This window comes from Vombatus ursinus, unplaced genomic scaffold (genome assembly GCF_900497805.2).
Source record: "Vombatus ursinus unplaced genomic scaffold, bare-nosed wombat genome assembly UNPS02014774.1, whole genome shotgun sequence".
Lineage (NCBI taxonomy): Eukaryota > Metazoa > Chordata > Mammalia > Diprotodontia > Vombatidae > Vombatus > Vombatus ursinus.
Window position 1 is genome coordinate 224,442 of NW_020954552.1, and position 19,780 is coordinate 244,221.

General features: G+C 37.5%; 1 protein-coding gene across 1 annotated transcript in view; it reads left to right on the forward strand.

The window, feature by feature from the left end:
• MCTP1 (multiple C2 and transmembrane domain containing 1) overlaps window positions 1–19,780 on the forward strand; it is a 250,187-nt gene that overhangs the window by 222,424 nt on the left and 7,983 nt on the right. The window contains exons 9-10 of the mRNA XM_027864310.1: window positions 14,625–14,734; window positions 19,486–19,595. Of these exons, the coding sequence (XP_027720111.1) occupies window positions 14,625–14,734; window positions 19,486–19,595 (220 nt within the window). The remainder of the gene's footprint in view (window positions 1–14,624; window positions 14,735–19,485; window positions 19,596–19,780) is intronic.

Here is a 19,780-nt window from a genome sequence, read left to right on the forward strand (position 1 = left end):
CATACTATTAGGGCCAGTCAAGAAAGAGGGGTTCAGACTGTTTAAGTAAACCCAGTGGTTTTTATGTGTTCTTAACCTGCTTTAACCACTGGATAAAAAAGCAGACCCTAGCAGGGTCTTCTAAGCTCTAGTCTCTGTGTACCTTCTACTAACCCATGCTATCTTCTCTCCTGAAAGCCATTTGACTAAAGTCTACCTAAGTGAAACTGTGTGCCATGTATTTTGGTGATATTTGTTTTATGATTATTTTTTATTAATAATGATAATAATAGCAACTCACTTATATAGCACTTTAGTTTTCATAAAGTTAATTTTTTTCCCTTGTAAAAACTCCTCCAATGAGCCAATGAGGTGTGGTAGAAAGAGCCCAGGTCAACAATAGAGGCCAGAATTTGGGTCCTGGAATATGTGACTGTGGACAGGTCACTTAATCTCTCTGACCTTCTTCATTTGTAAAGTAGGAATGATAATATTTGTCCTTCCTACATTTTTTTCAGGGGGAAAAGAGGAGGGAATAAACATTTATATAAAGCCTATTATGTGCCAGGCACTGTACTAAGCATTTTGCAAATATTGTCTCATTTGATCCTCACAACAACCCTATAGATTAGGGTTGTTACAGCTGAGAAAACTGAGGCAAACAGAGGTTAAGTGACATGCCCACGAGCAAGTAAATGTCTGAGGTCAAATTTGAACTCAGGTTTTCCTTCCCACTGTTCTATCCATTGTACCACCTACCCGACTCTTTCAGTCTAAGAGTCAAGGATAAATTATTCCTCCTTAACAACAGTCATCTTCAGAGCTCTCAAACAATTTACTAAATAGCACCGGAGAAGATTTGGCCTCATAGTCAGGTCTTGAGATATCATGAGCTTAGTTAGTTCCTTAGTTAGGTTAGTGTAATAATAATGATAACTAACAATTATAATAATGACAGTAGTATTAATATAGTACTTTAAAGTTTGCAAAAACACTTTATAGATATCTCATTCTATCTGACAAGAAACTTTTGAGGTAGTTGCTATTATTATCCTCAGTTTACAGAAGAAACTGAGGCAGAGAGAGGTGAAGTGATTTGCCCAGGGTCACACCACTAATAAGTGACTGAGGTGGGATTTGAACCCAAGTCTTCTCCTTATCTTTAAAAGCATAATATTTTGAAAACAATAACTTTGAAAGAAACTTTTTAAAATGAAATTTATTATGAATTGGTTTGAAGTAGCATTTGATATAGACTTCTGTGATATCCTTCTGGACAAGATAGAAAGAATGTTAACTACATAGTTAACTACATAGTACAATTAGGTAACTTTGGTTCTGGAACACTAAAAAATAATTTGACCTTAGGCTTTCCCAAGTCCAGGGTCAGCCCTCTATCTACTGAACCATTTGACTGTTTCTAGATAGAGTGTTACACTTGGAGAGAGGAAGCCTTGAGTTCAAATCCAGCTTCACACATTTAACTAGGTTGTGACCCTGGCCAAGTTGCCTCAGTTTCCTCAACTATAAAATGGGGATCATAATAGCATCTACCTCAAAGGATTTTTTTCAGGGTCAAATGAGATAATTTCTGTCAAGCCCTTAGTACCTGGCACAGAATAATCACTTAATAAATGCTTGTTCCCTGTATACTCCTTGTGAACTCTACCCTGGTCAAATTACATCTTGAGTAGAGTGTTCTGCTCTAGGACCATATATTATGAAGGACAATGATAGGTTGGAATGTGTCCAGAGAAAGGTGAACAGGATGTTAAGGAGACTAGAGACCATTCCAAATTGGTTGAAGGAATTAGGAATATTTAGCCTGAAAAAGGGAAGACTTACAGATGAACTCTTTTTAAGTATGTGTTTGAGGGACTTTTGTGTTGGATAAATTTCTCTGCTTGGCCTCAAAAGGCTGGAGTAGTTGCAGTGGATGCAAAGTAGAGAGCCTGATTTCAGCTTGATATAAGAAGAAAGACTTCTTAACAATCTGAACCGACATCCACTTTGGAAACTGTGGTTGCAGAGCGTGGCATGAATTGTCACACCTAGTCCTTCTCTGTGTTGGTTGATTTTGCTTAACTATTACAAGGGAAGATTCACTGCATATTTTGGGGTGGGAGAGTATATCTGCAAATAACAGCAATATTTTTTTAAAAAGTAAATTAAAAGTTCATATTTATATAGTACTACAACATTTACAAAGCACTTTTCTCATGACAACCTTATAACAGGATAAGAAAGTATTTACTCTCATTTATAGATAAAGAAAAAGAGGCCCAGAAAAATGAAATGACTTGCTGAGGGTCATGCAGCAATAGAACTGGGAATCAAATGCATTTCTCCTCACTCTGGCTCTATCACTCTCTTCACTATACTGGTGCCTATATTTTTCCAAATACTTAAATACTTAGAATCATGATCCTTCAAGTATTCTCTATTCCAGGTCAAGCATCCCTAATTCCTCTCCTGGATCCTCATGTAACTTGGCTTTGGGTTTCCTTGCCATCTTGGTTGCTTTCTTATATATTCTAAGAATACTTCTACACTCTGGGAAATGCCCTTCCTAAAATATGCCATCCAAGGCTCAACACAGTACTTCAGGCATGATCTGACCACTGCAGAGAATACTAGAGCAATAACCTCCTTTGCTCTGGACATTGATTTTGTTAATACGTAAGATTTTTTTGGCTGCCATTTTATAGTGTTGATACATTAAATTTATAATTCACCAACCCACCCATAAACACCATGGTATTTGGGTTGGGCAAGTATTATTTGCATTTTACAGGTGGAAAAAACCTACCCGAAGTATAGAAATATTTAATGATTTGCCTATCTAATTCTAGCACTAGAAATAGATTCTAGGCCTCTTGACCCTTAATCTTATATGCTTTCCATTACACCATCATCTATCTCCCTCTGATAAGGGAATTATTGTGAAGAATTATCTTCACATTAAGATGCAGCTAGGTGGCACAATGGATAGAGCGCTGGGCCTGGACTAAGGCTCATCTTCTTGAGTTCAAATCTGGCTTCAGAAACTTACTAGCTTTGTGACCCTGGGCAAGTCACTTAACCCTGTTTGCCTCAGTTTCCTCATCAGTAAAATGAGCTGGAGAAGGAAATGGCAAACCACTTTAGTATCTTTGCTAAGAAAAGCCCAAATGGGGTCATGAAGAGTTGGACACTGGAAAATGAGAACAGCAACATCATCATCTAAAGTTCTGCTTGATTGTCAACTTTTCTATTGTCTATCAGATTCCTCAGTTGATATTGGGGAATATATTACCATGAGGAGGTGTGTGTGTGTGTGTGTGTGTGTGTGTGTGTGTGTAGTTAATTAGTTAGATTGGCAAGCACCCCATGGAACATGTACAGTGATTGGCCATCCCACAGAGCATGAGATGAGCTCCCCTGAAAATTTCTAGGGACAGTGGTTCATCCATGAAGGACTTGTAATTTTGGGATATGCAGCAAATTCTGGGGGGGGGGGGCCAGAGTTGGTGGACCTCTTCTGTAAAGGGCTTTCTCTGGACCCTTCTCAAAGACCAGAATCAGTGCCAAATGGCCTGGCCCCTAAAGAGAGAGGTAAGGTTCTTCTTGTCGAATTCTCTGAATATTTATGCCCCCACCCCAGAGCCCTGAAGCAAATCACTTAAGACAGGTTTGTCTTATATCTAGGGTCTCCCTGAAGAGGTGCTATAGAAATCAGGTACAAGACAGCTATATTTTCCTTCACACCAAAGAAATGCTTAATATACAAAAGACTCCTAAGTACATATTGATGAAGACTTCAGCAAGTAGCAGTAACTTATCACTACTGGTATGTCCTTCCAGGGGTTGACACTTAAACAAATATGAGACATTTTGCACGACTGCTGAATTGGAATTTTTCCCCTGCCTTGCCACTGTTACCTTCAGGGAAGGTCCGAGTTTTCTGGCAAGCCAGGAGAAGGTTTTTGGCTTCTCTTCCCCAAGAAGGTTGTTGTTATGGAACACTTTTACTGATAGTCAGCTCTGTTTGAGGGACCTAGGAATTTCTAAACTCTTGGGTAGCCATTCCCTAAAAGTCCATCTTGCAAATTGCTACTTAGGATTTACTTTATATGCTGCTACTTTGCTAAGACATTGTTTCAACTAACTTTTTAGTTGTATCTTTGGGATTTTCCAAGTATATCATCATGTCATCTGCAAAAAAGAGATAGTTATAGTACCTGATTTTCTTCTCTGATTCTTTCTATTTCTTTTTCTTCTCTTATAGTTATTGGTAGGATTTCCAATGTAATATTGAATAATATTGGTGACAACGGGCGTTGTTGTTTCATGCCTTATCTTACTGGGAAGGCTTCTGGCATATCCCCATTACAAATAATGCTTTTTGGTGGTTTTAGGTAAATGCTTTTTTTTAATCAAATTTAAGGAAAAATCCATTTATACTTATACTTTCAAATGTTTTTAATAGAAATGCATATGTACTTTATCAAAAGCTTTTTCTGCATCTATTGATATAATCATATGATTTTTGTTACTTTTATTACTAATATAATCAATTATGTTAATAGTTTTCCTTATTTTAAACCATCTTTGCATTCCTGGTATAAATCCTGCTTGGTCATAATGTATAATCTTTGTGATATATTATTGTAATCTTTTAGCTAGCATTTTATTTAGGATTTTTGCTTCAAAATTCATTAATGGAATTGGTCTATAATTTATCTGTTTTTACTTTCCATGGTTTACGTATCAGTAACATTTGTTTCATAAAAGAAGTTTGGTAGGACCCCTTTACCTATTATTCCAAATAATGGATGTAATATTGGAATTAGTTGTCTAAATGTTTGTTGGAATTCACTTGTAAATCTGTCTGGTCCTGGTGCTTTTTTCTTAGGTGCTCATTTTGGTCTGTTCAATTTCCTTTTCTAAAATAGGTCTATTTAGATATTCTATTTCCTCTTCTGCTAATCTAGGCAATTTATATTTTTGTAAATATTCTTCCATTTCACTTAAATTACTCAATTTATTGGCATATAAACTAATAAAAAAGTATGTATAGAATGATTTTACATATATATATTTGTATCTAATAGTAGCCATCTCCAGGGTGAGGAGGATAGGAAAAAAAGGAGAGAAAAAGAAAGTTACATAAGTTTATTATATATGTTTAAAAGCAATAGTAAGTTGTACATAATAGATTTGTGGTTTCATGTGCAATCATTTTTTTCTATTCTACTATGTTATAGAAAGGTTCTTCTTTATTTCTTAAGTTCAGAATAAAATAAAAAAAATGGCAAGATGTGGGGCAGATAGATTTTTCTCTTGTAACTAAGATTTTATTGGTTGTTTGGTGATCAGTATACAGATAATATGAACGTGTTATATATGTTTTAAGGTATATATATTAAAAGATCTAAAAATGAAAAAAAAATAAAGATTGCTACTTAGGAACCTATGCTCAGGAAAGAAATACAAAACCGAAGAGGCAGCCCTAGCACTTTGAGATCTACCCTCAAGCTTACCTCAGTCAGGTCATGCGTTGGCTGTCCTGGGTGAGTAAGGCACTGTTTCTAGTCCTCACAGGAAACCTGAGAGAGGAAGAGAGGAAAAGCTCTTTTGCCACAAATTCCACAGAAAGAGAAATGAGGAGAGAGCCAGAGGGTGGAGTCACTCCTTTTAAAATCTACTATTGGAAAACTTTTGCTGTTTAAGAGGCTAATCTTTTTGATTCAGTTTTGAAAGGAATGAGAAAAAACAAGGGTATGGCCAAGGGGCCATCTAGGTTCTGTTGTGTTGTCCCAAGGAGAGCCAAGCCTTTTAGCATTAAGACTCACATATCCCAAGAAGTTGTGGGGAGAGTTTAGTGTGTATTCCATGGGGTGTTCTCCAATCCAATCACTATATACATAAGTATCTGATAGATAGTGCAAAATCCAAACCAAATGTTGGTCTGATCACACTTTGGCCTGTTAACACAGTGCTAAAATAAATAGATGTGGTGATTTGAATAGCTTTCCAATGGCTCCATCAAAGAGAATGTTGGATGTGAAAGGAAATGACCTGGGTTTGAATCTCAGTTTTTCCACTTACTCTTTGTGTGACCTTGGGAAAGTTATTTCATCTCTGTTTCCTCATATGTAAAATGAGGGGGTTGGATTTGATGTCTCTAAGGTTCTATCCAGCTTTTGTCATAACAGGTTTTTAAATTTTCATTTTATTTGTTCAGTCATCAAGCACTTATTTTTTCTTTTCCCCTAATCCCCAAGAAAAAAAAAATTTGTGGTGACAAATATGCATAGTTAAGTAAAATAAATGCCTTTCCTGGACATATTAATAAAAAAGTGTGGTTTATTCTTCATATGTCTGTCACCTCTCTGCCAGAAAGTCAGTTGCATTCATCACTGATCCTGTAGAATTCTGGCTAATCATTGCATTGATCAGAATTTGGAAGTCTTTCAAAATTGCTCACTTGTACAATATTGTTGTTATAATATAACTTACTCTCTTGGTTCTGCTCACCTAATTCTGCATGCAATATTTCTCACATTTCCCTGAAATCATCTCTTTCATAACTTCTTAAAGCACAATAATATTCCATTACAATTTTTATTATTTATTTTATAATTTATAATAGTATTACAATACTATTCCATATGCCATTTTTTCAGCCATTTCCCAGTTGATGGGTACCATCATATAAGGGTTTTTTTCCTTTCCTTGCCTAAGTAATTCTTTGTCCTATTAAAAATAAGACTTGAAATTCAAGTACCCTTCCTCATGAGTCATGCCTTACCCAAGTAAAATTCATTTGTTTGAAAGTCTTATATTTCTTACCTTTTAAAGAAATGTATTGTTTCCACTTTTGTTAATAGATATTAGGGGACTGGCTGAAATGGGTAGGAAACTATTTTGTTTTCCCCCTGGGATTAATTGGATTTTGTTCCCTGTATCAGAGGCTTCAAGGTCACACATATCTTTGTATTCCTCTGTCCCTCTCCCTTTCCAGTGAGATGTCACCACTTTCCTGGCTCCCATTTTTCTGAGAAGGCATTACCTAACAAATAAACCTGTGCCTTACTCTGTCTGGTCCATAAAATGTTTCTCTCTTTATAGTCATTATTTTCTTTTAAGGTTACAAATAAATAATTAACAACACATCCCCTTTAAGCTATACTATCACTAAAATGCTGTTGAAAATGTACATTCTAGAAAAAGCATAGGCCTAAGTCACACCAGAAGAAGGAAAAACTAGGACCAGGTAAATGCTCATTCTGCACAAAACATATGCCATGTCAGCAAAAGGAAAAAATAAGATCTTGTCTGTGTAACATTATAAAGAATCTACCATCATTCTCTAAAATAGAAACTGACAAGTTAACACTAAGTCATCTGGAGCAAAACTGAGCATGCATAAAAGGTTTTCATGCATTGGAAATTCTTATTAAGATGTCAAAATTTGCCTGTTTTACATGAACAAAAAAAAAACCAAAAATAAAAACAAACACAAACAGGTAAATAGAAGTAAGACATTCTCCCTAGCTAAACAAAGGACCATACCAATGGGTGTGTGTGTGTGTGTGTGTTATTTTTATTTTATTTTATTTTGGTTTGTACCTTTCATTTAACTGGTACAGGAAATTCCTGGTAAGGAAACTTCCCCTCTCCGTGATTAGCCACTGTTACGCAATTTTTAGTCTTCCAGAGGTACCCAAATGTTTTAGTGGCTTGTCCAGAGTCACCCAGCTAGTTTGTGTCAGAAGGTAGATTCAAACTCATATCTTCTTGATTGGAGGCCCACTTTATCCACTCCACTACGTTGCCTTTCAAGATTGTGTTCCTTACAGCTGACATCAGAAAGGACAATGTACCAAGCAAGCTGGTAATGAGTTAATGAAGTCAGCACAGAATTTCATGGTTAGTCAAAGCTGCATGTGTAGAGCTAGCTTTTCACTTATTCGAGGTCTTGTCTGTGAGAATCACCGGTATTTCAAATTTCAGACTCCACAGCAGTGTTTCCAATGTGAAGGAGGAGAAAACATTGTCATTGCATTCTGGGCTCTGATCCAATTTTACCTCTGTCCCTGGGTTGGAAGAGTATTTCAAGGAGTGATGCTGTGGAATGTCATTTCCTAGTAAATCCTTTGGACTCATTGCCGTTATCAGTACAGTAAAACTCCCATTGCTTGCATTGGACACTGGCATGTAATTAGGCATGTTTAGATGATTTTAAACCCAGGGCCTACAAAATGGCAGTGTTTGTTAGCAAATTAGAGAATGAATTTGCCTGATCAGCGTGTTCAAAACTTTTTTTTAAATTAAATTTTATTTTTTAATGAACAAAAATCTATTTTCTCTCCATCTCAACTCCCCAACCTGATAGTCTTTTAAAAAAAAAAAAATGGTGGGGGAGGGGGAGAACAAACCCTTTGAAACAAATACATACAGTCGAACAAAACAAATTCTCCAACCGGCTATGTCCAAAAATATGTCTCCTCACCCACCAGCAGAAGTAAGAGAGCTACAGTTGAGATAGATGCCCAGCTGTATCCCTTTGCTAGTTTCTGTGGGGATTTTTTTGTTTTTTGGTTTTTTGGTTTTTTTTTTTGGTGGGAAGCATATTAAATCTGAAAGCTTACATTCTGTTAAAACAAAGCCAGGAATTGCTGACACAGAGAATCAAATTCACAGTGTCTCTAAATTTTCAATGAGGCTCAGAGAATTTCTGAGGAGGGTAGATGTAGAGTGGCCTTCATTATAATTCACATGCTTTGAAGTGTTAGAAATTGCTTTCTCTTGCCAGTTATATGCTTTCAAGTTACAAAAATGGTTTGTGTAATTCTGAATGACTTAACTCAAAGAAAATGCACCAAGAACACCCATTTGAAACTAAAATCCTTTAGGGGTCTATTTGTTAAGGGAAAGAGCTTTAAAAAACAAACAAACTTTACGATTTTTACTATAAAAGTTTTACCGCAGGAAAATGAAATAAAACAGTATTTCTCCAACTACTTGTTGGACATTTGGAAAGATCTTCAAGGGCAGGGCCAACACTAGACAAAATTATTGATAGGAACATTTTTTTTAAAGTTTCTGTTCTGCCTTTACTTCCCTCTGGTACCTCCTTGGGAATCAAAACCTTAATAGGAGGAACTCCTAGGGAGTTGATGAATGCATGAAAAAACATTTAATAAATGTGCCAAGCTCTTGGGATAGAAAAAGCAAAAATCGTTCCTGCTCTCAAGAAGCTTATATTCCTACTGCTGGGGAAATGGGAGGGGAAACAATGCCTGTAGGGTAGTGTTGGCAGTCAAGGGGAACTTCCATTCAAACAGTTGGGGGAGTGGTTGGAAGGAAGGGTATTAGGGAAGTGGATTGACACCTGTCCCTGGAACTAAGGCTGAGTTGATTTGATCACAGTTCCAAACTGGAGGGGAGAATAATGGAAGTGAAATCCTTGAGAATTTAGCTGGGAAGTAGAGAGTGAAGTAAAACTTGGATAGAGTCTTACTGAAATAGTGGACCAGGACCAGCTAGGTGGCACAGTGGATAGAGCACTGGCCCTGGAATCTGGAGGACCTGAATTCAAATGTGTCTTCAGACATTTACTAGCTGTGTGACTCTGGGCAAGTCACTTAACCCTGATTGCCTCCAAAAAAGAAAAATAGTGGACCAGTTGAGACAAGTCACCATTCAAAACAGCTGACCCCAGGTGGGAAGTTCCAGAGATGAAAGCATTAAAACCTCCAGGACACGGTACCAACCCATTGATTTTCTCTCAAATACCTGTTGATCTTCAATATACCGAGCCATGCCACTATAGAGAGAAACCAATGTTCTTACCAAGAAAGAATCTGGTGGACGTCAGTCAGAATGCAAACACAATGAGAGCCTTTTGGTTTGAGTTTTGTTTTCAAGTATATTCAGAATTTCAAATTACAAATGTCTTTTTTTTTCTTTTTTTTTTTTTGGTGAGGCAATTGGGGTTAAGTGACTTGCCCAGGGTCACACTGCTAGTAAGTATCAAGTGTCTGAGGCCGCATTTGAACTCAGGTCCTCCTGACTCCAGGGCCGGTGTTCTATATCCACTGTGCCACCTAGCTGCCCCCGGCTAAATGTCTTTGAGAGGCATAGAGGATAGAGACTTGGCCTTTAGTAAGTCCTGAGATCAAATCCTCCCTCTCAAACATACTGGGTATTAACCTGGGCAAGTCTCAGTCCCCAGGTTTCTCTTTAAGACTAGAAATGGCAGAGCAGCTACTAGAGGGAATTTGCTCATTGGAAGGTTTGCAAATGAAATCAAGTGTTTGGGCCAGCCCCAAAATTCCATCTTTAGGTTGAAAGCTAATGGGCCAGGTTTTCCCAATATGTGCACTATTTCCTCCTTGTAAAATAGACACATTGACTCTCTCAGGCCATTATGATACTCTCTTTTTTAAGTTATCACCTCAGTGAATGGAGATATACCCTGCTGACCCAAAAGAATGAATGTGTTTTTTCCCAGAAAGTTTTCACCACTAAGGAACAATTTAAGTCCTTGGAGAATCTGGTATAATTTGCTGGTAACATAAGTATCACACCACAGCATAGACGGATGTGAGGAAGACTCATTGGTACTGCCTTACAGTTGTTTATGATGTTTTAGAGGCAAGTTAAAAATCTAACAAATAAAAAAGATTGCTTAAAAATTATACTGAATCATTAGAAATAGTTCTGCAATATAAATCTCACACGCTTTCTGATTTATAGCCACTGGCTGTCTTTTATGGGTAATTTTTTTAACATCTTCAGAAGAAACTTTAATAATGCATTTTTAAAGTAGTGTCACTACTGAACCTTTGGATGATTAAATACTATATGATATTTCCTTCATCCAAGCTGGTTTATAAAGGAAAGCAAAAACGACAATAAAAGAAATGTACCAATTTATTCTCTACTAATAAAGTATTGAACATTTAAGAGGAAAAAAAGTATGAAATATTGGAATGCAACACAGCAATTCCATTATCCATTGCAGTTTTGGATCATATACTGTATATAAAGAGTAATTACTTCATTCATTGGAGACCACAGTGGAGGGAGGCAGTTTGTGATAAAATAGATTTTAATATAAAATTTCTATTCCAAAGCATTTGCTTTTCAAACCGTTGCTAACATTGCAAAGCATCTTCTTGCTTTGCAGAAGACACTTAAATTAAGAGTGGGAAGCCAAAACCAAACCAAAACAAGCCAACACAACACCAGCTGATTATCAGAGGGTTTAGTTTACTTGCTAACTCTGAAGTTTTGCAGTGTTTGTTAAAAATGGTCTTTATAGATGAATTTTGAAGAATGCTTTCTCAGTTAGCAAAGGCCCCATATAGAATGTACATTAATGACATCTAAAATGATAGTTTCTAGAATGTTTCTTGCATTCCATCATCGAATCAAAGCTCCCAAATTTCACTTCCTTTGTCAATTATTTGGCATAGTGCCAGTCGTACAAAAGTTTTGGGATGAAGTTAATAATAGGCATAAGGAAAGATAGACCACAGTACCTGAAATCAGTTTCTTTTCTTTTTTTAATTTTTATTGATATCTTTTGTCTTTACATTTCCTAATTTCCCCTCCACCCTTAACCCTCTCCTCTCCCAGAGAGCCATCCCTTATAACAAAGATTAAAAAAAGAAATAGAAAGAAAACAAATTCAGCAAAGCTGATCAATACATTAAAAATTGCTATTTGATGCAACTGCGTATCTGCTGACTCCCCCACCCCAACCCCCTTCAAAGGTATTCAAAGATATGAATTTCCAAAACCTTTGAAGATGAAGAGACTTTCCCCTACCTTTGTTGTAGTGTTTCTTCAGATAGAGCCCTTCCACCACAGATAGAATTGAAAGGGCCAATTATAAGAAAGATATGAAACATTATGCCTTATTCAGGAATTTTCCTAGCTTATAAATGTTATGCTTTCATCCTAATTTTGATTTCCTTTTCAGAGAGAAATCATGGAGATGCTTCATTCTATTTCACATGATTAAACTTAGTTTCAATTTAAGAAAGTAAGAGCCAGAGGCCAAGGTGTTTATTGGCCCAGAATATGTTATGAAGTATACAGGAAGTAGTCTCTAGTTATTTTTATTCTAAAAAACATAATTATATAATTGAGTCAATTTTTTTTGTTTGTTTTAACTGGAGGAAGAAAAAAGATGAGAGGTTGAGGCATCCATGTTTGTACTGGCATGTGACTTCTGAAGAGAGTAACATGGCATAGGTAGTATTTGCTTACCTTACTGTCCGTGAGAAGTTTTATGGAATGTATCTACTCTCACTGGCTAACACTCCATTTAGACATAAGTGAGGTGAATAATATGTTTTGAGGTCTCCCTTGGAAATTTAATTTCAGTATGACTACATGGCATCTAGTCATAAATTAACTCCCATGTCACTGGCCACAGTGATTTCACCTCAGTGGCAGAGAGCATACCAGTTGCCTTTATATATTCTCTCTGTTTTGAGGTGGCTGAAGTCCAACTGGGTGAAATGTTTCATGTGTAAAGTGCCCAGGGTTCCTCTAAAATGGATAGGAAGTCAGCATGTAAATGTAGCATTATTATTCTAGTTCTTCTGGCTCCTTCCAATAAGTACTGACTGCCACATAAAGAGGTCTTAAGCTTCCTGGCACAATATTCAAGTGTTCAAAGGAAGTCAAGTTAATGAAATCGGATCTACATTTCTGTAGACATTCACACTGTCGTGGAAGCTGGATTGGATGGTCTCCACAAAGCCAGCTGGGCAAATTTGGGTGGTACTAGATTCCAAAGCAGAATTTCAAATGGTGGAAGGACCACCACTAGTCCTTCCTTCCGCAGGGGCCTGAATTTCATTCCAGGCCTTCTTGTTCTGTCTGGCTGAGCTTCTCTTCCCAGAGCCCCAGGGCTTGGCCTACTTCTTTCCTTGGATTAGGTTTGGGCTATACCCTCTCTTCTATCAAGATCTTCCTTTAAGAAGACAACAGAGATTATCTAGTATATTAAGGACATAAACCCAAGGTTTTTAATGTAAGCAATCATAGAGAACCTAGTGGGCAGAGGGGGGAGGAGAAAGTAGGGCAAAGTAAAAAATAACAGGCAAACATTACAAAGGGGAAGTGTTTAAATCTACTGGAATAGGTAACCTCTGGTCTTCCATGAAATGTAAATAGTTAGGTTTAATAATCCTTATCTATTTTTCTCTTTTTTCTCCTTGGCCTCCTTCTCCCACTCCCTCCAAGTCTCAAGAGTTTGCTCTACCCAAAGAGTTTGCTCTTTTTACGCCCAGCTGGATTTCTGCTTACACTACCCATTTCAGGATCCCCTTTTGATGAGGAAACAAGTCCCTCCAGTTTCCCTCACCTTCACTTTCTAATGGTGGAAACTCCACCTACTATCCACCACTCCAGGTCTCCACACCTTCACTTTCTAATTGTAAGAACTCTCTACCCAGTGGACAATGGGTTTTCAGGGGCAGTCAAGTCTAATTTACATTTCAAGGGAGACCCTGGTGTTGCTTACCTTTTCAAGTTCCCTAGCTCCAGGCTGGTAAAGTCAGAAGTCAATTCCTCACTTCCCTATGGGTCAATTACCAAACTCCCCCAGGTATTTTAACCTAGCTTGAATTTAGTATAAACCCTGTGCACTTCTGAATTACAGAGAATTGAACATGGTAAACTGATTACTAATAGCCTATGCTACTGAATAAGATAAATGCTGTATCTAAAAGTGTTCAAACTTTACTATCTACCTGAGTTGCTCTGACATCTAGAGACTAACAGCCTCTACATATGCATTTTCCCCCTAATTGCGAGGTTTCCCTTTTACCACCCATTTCCCATTTTTCCTTTTTCTCTACTGCTGAATTTTCTGAAACTACTGCAAAATTTAGACTTCTGGGATTAAAATTGGGACAGGGAGCTCTGATGAAATAGAGAGGGACCTGAGGTTGGTCTAGGAGCTGGTTCAAAGAAATGGAGTTGGGGTTTATGATTCCCTTTGTATTAAGAGGAATGTTTTTGGAATTAAGAACCAGAGTATGAGCCCAGATCTTATGAGTTAGATCACTCTTAAACAATGGAAGAGCCAACTGCTTCTCTGTATTCTTATTTACCATTTATTCGTTATATGAAATAGAAAAAAAATAACAACAAAAACTGAATTCAAAGGACTTGGGTTCAGTTCTCACCTTTGCTATTTACAATCTGTCACTTTGGGCAAACCACTTTCCCCCCTTTTCCCTCTTCTGATATTTTCAAATCTATTAAATGAGAGGGTTAGGCTAATAAACTTTTTTCCACTAGTGACCCCTGCAGCACTTCTTAAACCCCATATAGGGTTGTGACCCACAGTTTAAGAAGCACTGGAGTAGATAATGTTAGTAGAAGGTCCATTTCAGTTCTAAATCCTGTGATTTAGTATGTAATTATGCTTTAGCAGAATTTACATATTGATAGGAGCCTTGTCCACATTACATTTAGTTTATATTCATCATATATACAACATATGCATATACATATAGCTATTTCCAAAAGAAAAAAAATTACAAGGTCAATTCATGGAATTCGAGCACAAAAGAGTACCCTTTTCTCCCCCGATCCTTAACATGGAATCTCTCTTTTTAATTATGTTTTAGGACAGTGAAAAAAAAGGATTCATAAATAAAATCTATGCCATCCAAGAGGTGTGTGTCAGCGTCCAGAACATCCTTGATGAAGTGGCATCCTTTGGAGAGAGGATAAAAAAGTGAGTGCTGCTGACGCATGGGGCCTGGCCTCCTTTGGGATAGGACTCCCATTTGTTTGAGGGCAGAGTGTCACGTGGTTTTCTTGGCAGGGGACTTCTGGGCGATCTATTGCTTGGGCTCATCATTATTTACTTTGCTTTCTGCCAACCCTGGGATTTAGGAGGTTTCTGTCATTTTCATTCTGAAATTCAGCACATATTGGTTGGAATGGAATCATAGCTGCCACTTTGAAGTAAGAAATAACACTGCCCTTAAGTTTAGCACATTTAAAAACCAAAGTACTTTGTTCCTAAATGGAATAGAGATTGTGATAGGAAAAAAAAATAATAAACTGCTAAATAAGGAATTCAGGTATTCAATATATGTTTGCACTTTATTGTTGGGCAAGTTTTCTTCCTATTGAAGTTATCTTGAATACAAAAAGGTTTATTTTATGTAGAGTACTGTGTGAGCAACTGTCTTCAGTTCTCCCCAGTTTCTGTAAATTAAACAGTGGAGGTCATAGCTGTGGGAGAAATATATTATCATCTTGTTGTTTAGATTATGCACACAAATTTTAGAACTTTTTGCAGTCTTTTTCTTAAACAAAATAAAAGCGGCTTAAGCTAGAATGAAAAAGTGGAGGCAGTTTTTTATTTTTGTCTAGTGTATTTAGTTTTGTTACAAATGTTTTAATTTACTGAAATACTCTTTATATAAACATTTTTTTAAAAAAGGAATGTAGATTTAAAAGGATTTGTTAAAACACTGTACTAAACATAAATGTTATTCCAGTCTCCATAATGACTGCTAACAGCCTATTCTAAGCAATGGTGCTATGTGGATGGATGTGTTTTCCTATAGTTTTCACTTATCTACTCATAGCTTTGTTTATTATTCCCATCCAGCAGATTCAGGATTTTAGGCTGACACTGACTTTGTCAGAAGCGTATTGTTTGACCTCAAGGTGTAAGCTATTCATCCAGTACCTTTTGTGTTACTGGGGGATAATATATTTTATTTTTAATAATTTCTTGTGTAATATAGTTCTCACATATGCATAGGTGCTGAGTTTCTTTTTGGGGAGAGGCAGAGTAATCCCAATAATTGTAGCAGTCTCCTCTCTCTCCCAAATTCACCTCCAAGCAGCATTCACTTGCAGATTTCCAAGGTCTTCTCCTCATCTAATTCAGATGTTATTTCCATCCCCAATAACCTTCCTTTCCAACCCACACAACAGCAGTCTACAACATACAAGATTCTATCTTGATAATGTGCATTTTCACGTTAACTATTGTTCTTTCCTTGGGCCTGCTATGTCAAAGTCTGACACTTGGAGATAGAAAAACCGTGATTTTCAGTACAGAAAACTTTGAATTATTTGCTTTAAAGTTGCGGGAAGGAGGAGAAATGAGGTTGCTATTTTCCCCCCTCTAACATTTCTGAATGGTGGGAGGCTGCCACCATGGAACAGGTGTTTGGCCAGAAAATGTACGGGGCCACTTGAAGAAAAAGGCTGAGTCCTGGCTATAGAGCAGTGTGGAGGACATCTGGACTTTGCAGAGCTTTCCATGGTGTGGGCTAAATGGCAATGTTTCAAAGCCTTGCCAACATTATGATTTCTGCACAAAGAAACTGTGGGGTGCTGAAAAAGAGATGCTTCTCTTGGGACCAAACCAGTGAAAACAGTTTGTCCTGAAAGTAGTTTCACAAGATAGCAAAATCCCTTTGTGGAAACCATCTCTTCATTAAATCATCATTGAATGAAACTCATTGCATTCTTGAAATTAATCAAAATCTCTTCTCCCCCCTCCCCCATCTCTATCTTGTTTTCTTCTTGCCCTTCTCTCTCCACCTCTTCTCTGTTTCCTTTTTTCCTTCTCTTCTTTATCCCTCTCCTTTTGCCATCCCCTTGTGTCTTTCTCCTTCTCTCTCTCTCTCTCTTTCTCTGTCTCTCCATATCTCCCACCATTCACTTTTCTTTCTCCTCTGCAGGGAAGAAATACTTTGGAATAAGGTTCTTCACATTTTAATCTAGAAAAAAGGGCAATCCCCCCCTGCCATCCCCCCCTCACCAATAGTCACACTGGTGGAGACTGTCCTTTGCTATTTCTTTCCTTCTTGTTCCTCCAAGGGGATTAAGGCAAAATGCACAGAGCCCATGCTAGGACAGCACAGAAGGAGGTTTCCAGATTGGATAGTCGATGTCCTCACACATGGGGTAGTGTGATCGATAGCTCTGAGCTGAGCCACAGGAAGGCAAGCAGACCCTCAACCTTCTGTTCACTGCAGATCCAGGCAGGAGAAAGGAAACGAGCAGGTGTCCCTTGAGGAGAAAAGAAGTGATTCTACACCTAGTGACAGTTACATAATGTTCACTTTGGAAAGATGTCAAAATTGCTAGCGAAGAAAAAAGACAAACAAAAACAAAACAGCCAGACCATACCAATTATTTGAAGCAATGCATCCAAGATAATCCAACCATAGTATTTCAGCTCTTTTGCCAGAAAGAATTATATGATAAAAATGCCAAGAGAGAGAGAGAGAGAGACAGAGAGAGAGAGAGAGAAATCTAAGAAATAGCTGCCACATCCAATTTAGTTGACCCTCCCTCCCTTCACTAACTCAGCCTTTGGCATATCCTATGGGTTGGCCCTACCCTGCTACTCACACTCCAAGGGTAAGAATCCACGTTTCTGCCTTTCCAGAGATGAAGGACTATCATAAAATCCCTTTATTTCCTCAACAATCTGCATAAGCCAGATGCCCAACCTCTCTTTGCTGCGTTTTAGGGCTCGAGAGCCAGACAACAAGATATGTTAGTGCCCCTTTGGCAGTTTAACACTGGTAAGATGTTTTGAAGGATGGCATTATATATTTTAAAATGACGATAGAACTGGGTAACCATCCCAGGATGCTTCATGAAGTGTATCTGTATTCTTTATGCCCTTCCTCTTAGAAAGATGTCAGTGATTTTCCAGGGAACTGCTATATTACTACATGGGAGCTGGATCCTTAAAAATCACAGGGCCTTTTTATCTTCATTTCTGTATATTTATCTGTTCTTTCTTTCTCCTTTGTCTATGTTGCATATTAACTTTCCCCCTGCCTTAACTCACTATTTAAAAAAAAAGTTATTTTATTCCTTTCTCATTTTTGGATGCAATTCCTTATTTTTTAAAATTTCAGCCTTGGATCTATTCCCATTCTTTTTGCATGGGGGCAGAGGGAGGTGCTATTTTAAAAGATATCCTCTTTATTCTCGTCTTTTTTTGCTTCTGTCCCTTACCTTGCCATTCAACATAGGATTTTAGGTCTGGAAGAATCCTTAGAGGCCTTTTCTATCCTCTCATTTCACAGATGTGGAAACTGAGGCCCAAAGAAAGGGAGTCACAGAATCACAGAATCTCAGAATTAGAAAGGATTTCAGAAACCAGCTTACCTCACCCATACCCGATCAACGTGTTACAAAATCCCTATGAAATGGTCATCTCATTTTTCCTTAAAAACATCCAGTCAGTAGCAAACATTATTTCCTGAGCTCCTTTCCACTTTGTCTAGTCCTAATCCTCATCCACATGACAACCCTTCAGATAACTGAAGATAGCTATCACGCTCTCCCCTGCTGCCTACCAAGTCTTCTCTACTCCAAATTAAATACCCCCAGTTCTTTCAAGTGATCTTCATTCCCATGATCTTGAGATCTTTGACCATCCTAGGTATCTTCCTCTGGATGTTCTCTGGCTAATCAGTCATTTAGAGACTCAATAAATGTCACACAAATAGTGATGGGGCTAAAACTAGAACCCAGAGCTCACTTTTTTCAGTCTAATAATCTTGATGTTACACCATGGCGAAGTAGAAGTAGGAAGACATCACAGTCCATTAGTGTTCTCCCCACTCAATTTTCCTTCTAATTTATGGTCTTTCCAATAAAAATGCTTTTTTAAAAAAATCAACTCTTGTTTTCTAGAGGAAAATATTTTGTGGGCTTTTGAATTTTTGTAAAACTTTTGAACAATTCATTTTTCTTCTTTCCTTGACCTATATTTCTGAAATGCAACCAAAGGAGGAAGTACAGTGCCAGTTTGAGGGGAAATTTAGATGTTTCACAGACCAAAGGAGTCTCTCTTTATCTTCATACGTGTTACTTCCCTGGACACATGTTAACAAATTTTTGCACAGGAAGTATAAAAGGTTTGATGATAGACTTACAAGCATGTTTTATTATTACCAAGCATTAGAAAATATTGCTTTACATTTCTGTTTGAACAAGGGAAGAACAAGGTGAGTTTACTTTGGGTGGAGGAGACAGAAATGAAAAGGAGGGTCAAAGGTCTCTAGGGCATGTAGTATCAAACATACTTCCTGCAATGCTCCTCTCTTTAACTGGGGCAGAACCAGATTAAAATGATTGGGGAATAGATAACAAAATAAATAAAAATACAATAGAACATAGAAAATGTTGATATGACATTATCTTCATTTTGCAGTTTTAGGAATCTTTACTTGTGATTTAGTAGGCCCATTTCCATTTGAGTTTGATACCACCATGGAAGCCCACTAGGGTTCAGCTGGTAAAGAACGAAACCAGAGCTCACCGAATCCCAGTTCTGTACGGTCATTCTGCGTCTTAGTTTCCACCCCAGCCAGAAAGTGGTGGAGGCTAATTAGGCCCATTGTACAGATGGAAAGTCTGGTTATTATGTGCTTCATTTTTGGTTGAAAGTACAAAGTGATACGATTGCTGACATGTTAATCTTTCATTTAGCACATTCAACTGGACTGTCCCATTCTTAAGCTGGCTGGCAATTGCTGCTCTCTGTGTGTTCACAATCATCCTGTATTTCATTCCGCTGAGATACATTGTCCTTGTCTGGGGTAAGTAAAGCCCTTTTTTTAAAAACAAAACAAAACAAAACAAAGCAAAACTGTCTGAGCTACTTAGAACAAACTGTTTTTAAGGGATGAGTTATACGGTCAGTAGTTCTCAGTATTTATGGTCATGAAGCTGCTCCATGATGGAAAGAGACAGGTCAGTTAAAAATCACAACAGTGTAAAGATT